General features: G+C 50.2%; 4 protein-coding genes; 2 read left to right on the forward strand and 2 right to left on the reverse strand.

Annotated features, from left to right (window-relative positions):
* The first annotated feature begins 235 nt into the window (after positions 1–235).
* On the forward strand, positions 236–3,203 carry CHC_T00005428001 (hypothetical protein). The gene is made up of 3 exons (XM_005717029.1): positions 236–1,379; positions 1,473–3,053; positions 3,112–3,203. The coding sequence occupies exons 1-3, from the start codon at positions 236–238 to the stop codon at positions 3,201–3,203; spliced, it is 2,817 nt and encodes a 938-aa protein (XP_005717086.1).
* Positions 3,204–3,211: 8 nt separating this feature from the next.
* CHC_T00005429001 (hypothetical protein) lies at positions 3,212–4,483 on the reverse strand. Its single transcript, XM_005717030.1, has one exon. The coding sequence runs from the start codon at positions 4,481–4,483 to the stop codon at positions 3,212–3,214; it is 1,272 nt and encodes a 423-aa protein (XP_005717087.1).
* Positions 4,484–4,693: 210 nt separating this feature from the next.
* Positions 4,694–6,265, forward strand: CHC_T00005430001 (hypothetical protein). XM_005717031.1 is given in 3 exon segments: positions 4,694–4,971; positions 5,234–5,650; positions 5,651–6,265. 1 exon segment carries the CDS (start codon positions 5,651–5,653, stop codon positions 6,263–6,265), a length of 615 nt encoding a protein of 204 aa, XP_005717088.1. The 5' UTR covers positions 4,694–4,971; positions 5,234–5,650.
* Positions 6,266–8,121: 1,856 nt separating this feature from the next.
* Positions 8,122–9,050, reverse strand: CHC_T00005431001 (hypothetical protein). XM_005717032.1 is given in 2 exon segments: positions 8,122–8,222; positions 8,223–9,050. 1 exon segment carries the CDS (start codon positions 9,048–9,050, stop codon positions 8,223–8,225), a length of 828 nt encoding a protein of 275 aa, XP_005717089.1. The 3' UTR covers positions 8,122–8,222.
* Positions 9,051–9,120: the final 70 nt, after the last annotated feature.

The raw sequence follows: 9,120 nt of genomic DNA on the forward strand, positions 1-9,120 counted from the left end.
GATTACGCTTCCCCGCCGGCCTGCAACACCCGCCTTTCCCGTTCCGCTTCTCCCCATGACTCGCTCCGTCATGGGGTTAGCTCATCTCAACAGATCAACTTTTGTGTCCACTTCGTCATCATTCCTTTCAGTTCGGTCTCATTCACTGTTATCTTTTTCATGGCTGTGCGGCTATGGCCGCGTTTCCCCTGGTATTGTGGATGGACGATTTCCCTCTCATCAGCGCACCTTGCAAATGGGTATTCTAGACACAATCAAGAAGGCCATCTCTGGCTCCGACTCCCAAGGCTCAGGTCCTGTCCCATCAAATACCGAGGAGGTTCTTCTTCCATCTTCTGCTTCGTCCGTTGGAGCCGAGCGATTGCCACCTTATTTTCGACGAGTCAACCGTATCAATGCTCTCGAAGATGCAATCGAGAAACTTGACGATGCCGCCATGAAGTCCCGTATTGCCACACTGCGTCACCAGGTTTCTTCTTCACAAGCAACCATGGACAGCGTTCTTGAGGAAGTTTTCGCAATAGTCCGTGAAGCCACATTCAGAGTATTAGGCCTGCGCCACTATGATGTCCAGCTGGTTGGTGGTATGGTGCTGCATGATGGATCTATAGCTGAAATGGTCACAGGAGAGGGGAAAACTATAGTTGCGGCTCTTCCCTCTTGTCTAAATGCGCTTACGGGTGACGCAGTCTATGTTGTAACTGTGAATGATTACTTGGCGAAACGCGATGCAGACCTTATCGGACAGATTCACCGCTATCTAGGACTCTCAGTCGGCCTGATTCAGTCTGGTATGAGTCCTAAAGACAGACGGAAAGCGTATGCATGTGATATTACGTACGTGACAAATTCTGAGCTGGGCTTTGACTACTTAAGGGACAATTTGGCAATGAGTAGCGCTGAAGTGGTTTCTTCGCGTCCGCTCGGGTTTTGTATCGTGGATGAAGCAGACTCAATTCTTATCGATGAGGCGCGAACACCCTTGATTATTGCGGGAAGAGTCCCCACCGCCACTACGAAATACGCCACTGCGCAGAAGGCTGCCGAGGCGCTCTCCAGAGATGTACATTACACCGTGAATGAAAAAGAGCAAGCCGTCCTTTTAACTGAAAGAGGATACTCAGATTTGGAGCGGGCCTTGAATGTGTCTGATCTGTTCGATCCCAAAAATCCTTGGGCTTCGTTCATCACGAATTCTCTAAAGGCGAAAGAAGTGTTCAAGAAGGACATCAATTACATTGTGGCTTCTGACATACAAGAAACAGACAAGAGCGAAATTCAAATTATAGATGAATTTACAGGCCGCGCGCTAAAGGGAAGGCGATGGAGTGATGGGTTACACCAGGCAATTGAAGCTAAGGAAGGTATCACAGTGGACAGTGAAGCAACAACTGCTGCGAAGGTTTCATACCAGGCGTTTTTCAAGCTCTTCAAGAAATTGTCCGGAATGACTGGAACAGCAGGAACTGAAGCAAAAGAGTTACTCGACGTTTACGAACTGCCGGTCGTGTCTGTACCGACTGCTTTACCGTTGGGACGGAAGGATTACCCCGATGTAGTTTTCAAAAACTCGAAAGGAAAGTATCTTGCGATAATGAGGGAGATTGCAAGAGTAGCACCTTCCGGACGACCAATTCTCATTGGAACGACTTCCGTCGAAGCATCGGAGACACTGTCGAGTCTTCTTTCGGAAGTCGAAGTCGACCACGACGTCTTGAACGCAAAACCAGAGTCTGCGTTGCGTGAATCAGAGATTGTTGCCCAGGCAGGCCGAAAGTTTTCTATAACTATTGCGACAAACATGGCCGGGCGTGGAACAGATATTCTGCTCGGCGGTAATGCCGACTACTTTGCCCGAGCTCTCGCTCGCCGAGAGCTCGTATCGCAAAATGAAAGCCTTTTCAAAATTCTTAGCGATCCTACCCAACCTGTACTCATTGATGACGATGTATTACCGGTTGATATTTCGGAAGAAGCTATGACCAAAATGCGTCGGTGCGCGACTGTGGTGGCCGAAAATGTTGGGGTTGCGGCTTTGTCGTCGCTATTATTTGTTGATGAGATCGTTGGCGTTGCAGCGGAGGCTGGGTTGATCCCTGAACACATGAAAGGGGTAGATAGACTTCGAGAATCTATGCGAGGAATTCGAGAAGAATTGGAGGAGACGGTCGCAGAGGAGAAAGAAGAAGTTCTTGAGTTGGGCGGTCTGTACGTCATCGGAACAGAGCGGGCGGAGTCACGAAGAGTTGACAATCAGCTCCGGGGTAGAGCGGGACGACAGGGAGATCCAGGAAGCAGTCGCTTCTTCCTTGCGCTGGACGATCGCCTCTTCCGTGTGTTCGGCGGTGATAAGGTGACTGGGATATTGGATACTTTCCGAGTTGGGGAAGAAACACCTATAGAGAACTCCCTCGTCAACAAGACTTTGGACTCAGCGCAAGAAAACGTTGAGGCCTACTTTCGAGAAATACGTGAGCAGCTGTTTACATACGATGAAGTCCTCTCGAAGCAACGCTCCGCTTTTTATGCACAGAGACGCAAAATTGTCCTCGGAGATGCAGCTTTCATTGCTGAACGACTGAAATTTGACTCTGAGAAAACAGTACGCGAGATCCTTCCCAATTTTGTGAACCGTGGAGATGGAACTGGGAACGACTATGTGAGACTATCTTCGAAGCTTGTACAGTTTTTTGATGGTATGTCGAACATCTCGAAGGCGGAACTGGAAAATGTTAAAGACATTGATGAGTATGTGCTCCGTCAACTCGCGGTCCTCATGGAAACGCGGAGGGACGAATTAGAGTCTCGAAAGGCAAGTTTCAGTACTGAGGTATGCCGCTTTCTGTGGCTCACGCAAATGGACAATCTGTGGATGGAGCACATGAAACAAATGGACTATCTCAAGGAGTTCATAGTGTTGAGATCTTACGCCAGTGACGACCCGCTGCAGGCGTACCAGATAGAAGGGTTTGAAATGTTCACTGCGATGCAAGATGCTATACGACGTAACTCTGTGTACTCGTACTTCCAGTACAAGGCGGATAACGACCAAAGTTCAGGTTAACACTCAGTACTGCTCTCTTGGGCCAAGTTTCTGTGATTTCGAGAAAGCACAGAGCTGCATTGGATACTGCAACTTAACAATTAGATGGTCAAGACATGAATGTTCGGTTTGCTGCTTAATCGCACACAGTACGGTATGAGCAGTATCTCAGCTTCTCCTGGCACAGTACCCTCTTGTCATTTCGTACACGGTGAATGTTATGGCTGAGTTAGGGGCCGCCTTCACTAGACTTGGTGCAGTTCCACGAAACCAGCCCCTTAAGCCTTCCCTCCGCCAAATCCTTGACAGGACATGCGCGATGCCTCGGTATGGAGAGGAAGTGTTTCTCTTCCCAAGAAACTGATCCTCCACTTGCATAAGCTTTTTTGCGTTGTCCAGGGGCAAGGTGAATAACTTGGAAGCTGTACCGGAGACTGCTCCAACTACTAGACTTTCCGCCGGCTTTAAGGAATCCGACCTTGTCCGTTTCAGAACTTGACCTTTCATGCCTTCATACCATGTGAAATGTAGCGAGACGTATGGAACAATTTCGACTAACGTGGGTCCCAGGCCGGCGTAGAAACCACGTAGGCCTTGGGTGTTGTATATAACGGAAACGGCCTGTCTAATACTGTTGTATGACCTTGGTTCGCTTTGAGCCGCGAAGCGCGTGCGGAGAAGGTCCATAGGATATGTACATAGGGTAGCGCCAGCTCCCGAAATTGCCCCGAAAAGAAGTGATTTGTAGGGCTCGGGAATGTTAAGAGCTAATTGTTTGAGTTGATAGAAACTGGCCAATTGTACCGACGCGTAAGGTGTGACCATGAGCAAAGCCGGCACATTTCCCTTCCAAAACGCACGCAAGCCCTCGTGTGCCAAGATGCTCCGTACTGCTGAGGACATTGAAGCATAGCGGTAGAGCCCTCGGGTCTCAGACTGAATTTGAAATCTAATTTTCAAGACATCGAGTGGGGCAACCATCATTCGGGCGCTGCACCCTGCTAATGCACCACATAACAAATCTTGGAATGGGGTGAGGTTGGTAAGCTCCAGCGGGCTTCCCCAAAACGCGTGCGTACGCTTTCTATTTGTTGCGCAAGGGTAAGGCATCTCTAAGATTTGTGGATGAACCCTGGAGACAAGCGAATATCCATTGACAATACCAATTTGAAGATGGGTTCGAGGTTTGATGTGAGCGTTGACGCAAGAAGATCTCGTGCGTGAAGTCACATGCAGTGTGAGGGGTGTGGGGTGCGGATGAGTTGAAGAAAGTTTGGCTGGTCTCTTGCGAGATAGACCGTGAGGATTGAGCGAAGAGAAGCAAGGCTGTCTGCGCGGGCTATCAAGTGCAGCATGGAAGCATCCGTCGCAGAGTTGTTGAGCATGTCGCAATGGCCAAGTTAGTCCTCTTTGAAGGTGGGGCAAGCCGAGCCCATCCATACAATCTCATTGCTCTCATGTGTTGACGGTACAATACCCAATTCTCACGATATCAGATCATACCGTATAGCGCAGTACACGTGTACTGCACCTGTCGAATTTTGCGCTCATGATAAGATTGCCGCCGTCGGCAGCGGCGGCGCATCGCCTTGCTGAGCCCATCTGCAGACTGTAGTCTCGATCAACTTCTCCGCATATAAAGGCGCTCTGGATCCACGCTACCTTGCTCGTCTACATCAAGTCGTGGACCTGGAATGCGGTAAAATCCGCCTCCCCGTGATTGCGCATCGATTTGCCTCAGGCGGAAGTAGCACAGACGGAAATGTAGATGCGCTTGACCCTTGCGCCTCTCAAAACTCACTCTCTTTGTGTTTGCGTGTTTCTTCCCCAGGCAAGATTATGAACCCCCAGAACTGGTCATGAGACTTGAAGAACACGCTTCGGTCGAGGTCTTGTCAGTGACCCCTACCAGAGTTGCCTTTTGATAGGTAAGTCGTCCTTGTCGTCCTTGTTGGCCGCTCTCTTTTCCCTGTGATCGAGAACTATGTTGTGCACCACTCCTAATGGATCTAGCATCCGTCTGTGGATTACAATATTATTTAACCATCTTTCGGCTGAGGGAAAGGAGACGGCGTTGTCTTTAAGAGCTTGGGGTCTCCTGTCGGGGAGGCTTGTCAGCTCTAATTTTCGTCGCATCGGTGTTCTAACCCTTGAGCTCATCATGTTGTCTGTTTTGCTCCGTCTTTGTAGGTAGTCGATGTCTTTTCGCCCGTCATCTATAGTACTGCCGGGCCTCGCTTCGATGCTAGAGTTTGAGTCACTGAAAGTAAAACTACTTCGCGAAAGTTTATTGTGCCGCCTTGTGGTTTTTGAGATTCGCACCCAAGACAACTGCCAAACGATCCGAGATTGCTTGCAACCATCCGAAGTCCGCGCCAGTGAATGGGCGTGGCTTGTCAGCTCCCAAAATTATGGCGGCTGATTCGGAGATTGGCTGCACAACCACTGCCTGTGGCCGAAATCGCATCGCAGGTAGCAGCAAGGGTTAGCAAAATGGCATCGCAAAAGGCCGCAGATATCGCAAGTGAGCGACTGTCGTAGGAGGCATGTACCTGACAATTGCTTGGTAGAAATCCAAACTGCACATCCTTCACTGGGACAGTTTTCATGTCAGCGAGATACGCTCGCTCACCCTTCTTCAGTGCGAGGTCTAACACACCGCCTGGACTAAGCTCTGCCGTCACATCTTGGTCTCTGAACCGGCCAAGGAACGCCCAGCCTGTACCATTGACAAAGATGGCGCACGACTTTATGTTCGGAACCGCCGAGAGTAGAGCTTCTGCCGCCCACTCCAACTCGTATCCAACACTTCTATTTTCGTCATTGCTAAATCCCTTCCGGACGTCTACACCTCGTAATTGTACGGCTTCCTTTTGTCGGGCTGCTATGTCAGCCTTGCCGACCCCGTACAGCAAGAGAGTTGCACCGGTGATGACGCCGAGGATATCGGAGCGGGACTGCGCCATAGCAATAGAGTCTAGTGGGGTAAACACAAGGCGATTGGTGAGGACAGAAGCTAGAATGCAAATGCCGCTGTACAGGGAGGTGCGTCCGGTGGTCATCATCTTCATAGATACTGGTGGCGCATTGCTTCGAGATCGTGGGCAAGGCCTGGCAGCTGAAAGGCCCCTCGAGTTCCACACCAGAGGAGGACTGAAGCCCAGCACAGGGACACCTGCATGGAGTCCTTGTGCATTATTGAGGACACGTAGGCTTGACTGAGGATCCCCGCCCATGTTGTCTAGGAGACCGGAGCAACTGTTGTGATCTCGGTGCTACTGTAGTTCGGAAGTGCAGCAAAATCGAGTTAAGCGCAAAAACTGTCATTGCGACAAATATTCCTAAAACTACAGTGTACTGTGTACAGAACAGCACTTTGCGACGCACTGGCTGGTGTGAGGATTAATACTGTAGCTCGATGTGCTGATAGAGGGCCGTCTCTGTACAGTATCAGCACTACAGTACAGTAGGTACCCAATAGTGCACCCTAGTGCCATAAGCTATAGATACGCACGACTGATAGCGCGAACTAGTGAAGGTTTTATCCACAGGTCACGGCCCACCGGCCACAAAATGCTCCGATATGAGCGTTTGACGTCGCCTCTTGCGCACTTGTTGGTGATAGGCTTCAAACAGGGCTCGTTTGGCACGGCGCAGTGCCTCTGAAGGGCTAGGCGACATTCTACCGCACGGTAAATTGAGTGTACAGTGAACCCTCTCGATATGGATACGCTCGGTGGACGTAATCCGTATCCATTTGCGGAGGTTATTCACATCCGGAGACCGTATCATAACGGTGTCACGGTGCATCTCTCAGAATGTCTGTGCTTTACTTAAAAAATGTATCTAAATGTATTGAATGCGCTCTGCTTGCGTAGTTATAAGATGACCTGTGATGTTTACCCTATTTGCAAATTGGGCAGAGACCCAAGTTGCGACTGCGCGTTCGAGATATGGGCTGGTAACTGACGCGGAGCGCTTGAACTTTTTTGTAGAGATATCGGGACGAAAACCATACTTTCCGTTGATGATGCGGGACATGACAGCTTGAGCAGGAGGTTTAGAAAGGGAAAACTGTACTGAGGCCCACCTCGCAAGGGCGCTTTGTGACGTCTGCTCCTTGCTCTTTTTGCGCCGTTGGAACTCTGCACATATTTGTTGCTTTTGGGCGAGGTTAAGCTCAGAGCGCTTCATCGACGATTGTCGCTTGACGGGGGCAGATGGCTACGGTGCTGACAACACGCAATGTTTGCGATCAGAGGAGATCCTCCCCCAATGGGGGAGGACCAACAGGAGTATATGCTAGAAAGATGTTTTTGTCGAGAATGATGAAAATTGCGAAGCCTCAGACGGGGATTGGAATTTATTGAACAGATTGTGAACGGATTGATCAAGAATGAACGGTTATGGGGTAATTTGTGCCTTGGCCGCTCAAAAGTAACCATAAAATACGTTTTAAGTAGGAGGAGTCTGTATGATATGCTTATTTCACATTGAACCCGATATCCAATTGAGGAATATTCCACAGACATTGTTTTTTGGTAAAAATTTGTAAGCTACGGAGTCCGTCGCTCGACTTTTTATCCGTTTACGGAGGATATCCATATGGAGAATGATCCTTATCGGGAGGGTTCACTGTATTCGCCTCGCCCTCTGAAGCATGCGGTCGTGGTCATCATCCGCAGCGCAGCGGTGTGCATCTACATCGGCATGGCTCTAGTGCACAGGTGTACACGTGGTAAGAATGGTGACATCGCTGAAAGGGGTGCACTTTTGGCCATGTGCACTATTGTAAAGCGAACTATTGAGGAGACCCCCCCCTGTATGTAATCGAGTAAACTTTACTCGATTACGTACAGAGTGCACATGATTTCAGATGGTGCTTGCTTACTCTGGTCGCTCAAATCAGTGCTCATTGCATTTCAAAGGATCTCATACATGAGGGCGTGACTTTAGGGTGAGATCATTTAAAGAGGACAGAAGGAGGCGATGACGAGAGGAGACCACTCGGAAAGAAAAAAAAAGGGGTTGGCGAGGGCAAGGCAGCAAGGCAGTTCAGACAGTTAGCTATTCTCGACATAGCCATGAGCATCATGAGCACACTGGGGTCAACTACCCTTTTATTGACAAATGTGGCACCACACGTAGTTATAACACAACGGTGACTACCAGAAGTAAGCTACACAAGCTCGTCTGCTGGCCGTTGTGGAGGATCAATCACATCCGCGTCGCGACCAATAGTGACAGGTACGAACCAGAGCAAAGGGCGTGGTCCAAATACGCCCTTCCAGTTGTTGAGCCACCCTTGATCTGAACGGCGAAGGACATCGGCGTGGACAGCGGGTCGGGCTTCTTGGTTTTCAATAGTTGTCCTGTTCTTGAGAACGAGGTAAGTGTGGAATGCGGAGAAAGGGGCGAGGGCGAGGGCGTGTAACGCGCAGAGCACATAACCCATCATCTGCAGGATGACACCAGCAAGTGCGGCGATAGTCGGGCGTGCTTCTAGCTCGAGTAGACGGTTGAGGATAGCGCCAGGGGTTAGTGTAGCAACTAGGGAACAGGAGAGGGTGGCGTAGTAGAGAAAGAGGACAAAGTATTTGCGATTCAAAAAACCGACACATGAGTTGCCAGTGAAAGGGCAGTGGTGATCCATTCGCAGCACACATTCACGGCAGGAGGTGCAGTGGTGAGCGCGATCAGGTTTGAAAACGTTACAGTGGACGCAGAAGCGGTGGCGGCCGTCAGCAAGCAGCATGGCAGTGCCTGCAGCATGGACGGCCGGGGGTGCCACGGGATACAGGTTTGGTTTCGCGGGAGGGTTGGCACGGACATCGGACGCAGCGGCGGGGTCGGGTGGGGTATCAGCGGCTTTGAGAGGCAGTGGTATACCAGGTTTATCGGGATGTTCCTCTTGCCATAGCGTCGGTCGCCATGATTCTGGTACTCGTCCCGGGTGGGCCAGAGCGGTGAGCAAATAAGATACAAGGGTGCAAGAGATGGACCACATAAAAATGGCGAGCCTGAAAGCAGTCGGGAGCGGGTTGTCTTGCCATTCCGGGAGGAGGGTGAGAGGCACG

Source organism: Chondrus crispus, genomic scaffold (genome assembly GCF_000350225.1).
Source record: "Chondrus crispus Stackhouse genomic scaffold, scaffold_291, whole genome shotgun sequence".
Lineage (NCBI taxonomy): Eukaryota > Rhodophyta > Florideophyceae > Gigartinales > Gigartinaceae > Chondrus > Chondrus crispus.

Excerpts from the sequence above, each read along its gene's own strand:
- CHC_T00005428001 (XM_005717029.1), top strand. The coding sequence starts at position 236 with ATGGGTATTCTAGACACAATCAAGAAGGCCATCTCTGGCTCCGACTCC. Across the intron at positions 1,380-1,472 it reads GGAAGGTATCACAGTGGACA|CAAAAGAGTTACTCGACGTT; the intron begins GTGAAGCAACAA and ends CAGGAACTGAAG. Across the intron at positions 3,054-3,111 it reads CAAGGCGGATAACGACCAAA|CACAGAGCTGCATTGGATAC; the intron begins GTTCAGGTTAAC and ends ATTTCGAGAAAG.
- CHC_T00005430001 (XM_005717031.1), top strand. The coding sequence starts at position 5,651 with ATGTCAGCGAGATACGCTCGCTCACCCTTCTTCAGTGCGAGGTCTAAC.
- CHC_T00005429001 (XM_005717030.1), bottom strand. The coding sequence starts at position 4,483 with ATGGATGGGCTCGGCTTGCCCCACCTTCAAAGAGGACTAACTTGGCCA.
- CHC_T00005431001 (XM_005717032.1), bottom strand. The coding sequence starts at position 9,050 with ATGTGGTCCATCTCTTGCACCCTTGTATCTTATTTGCTCACCGCTCTG.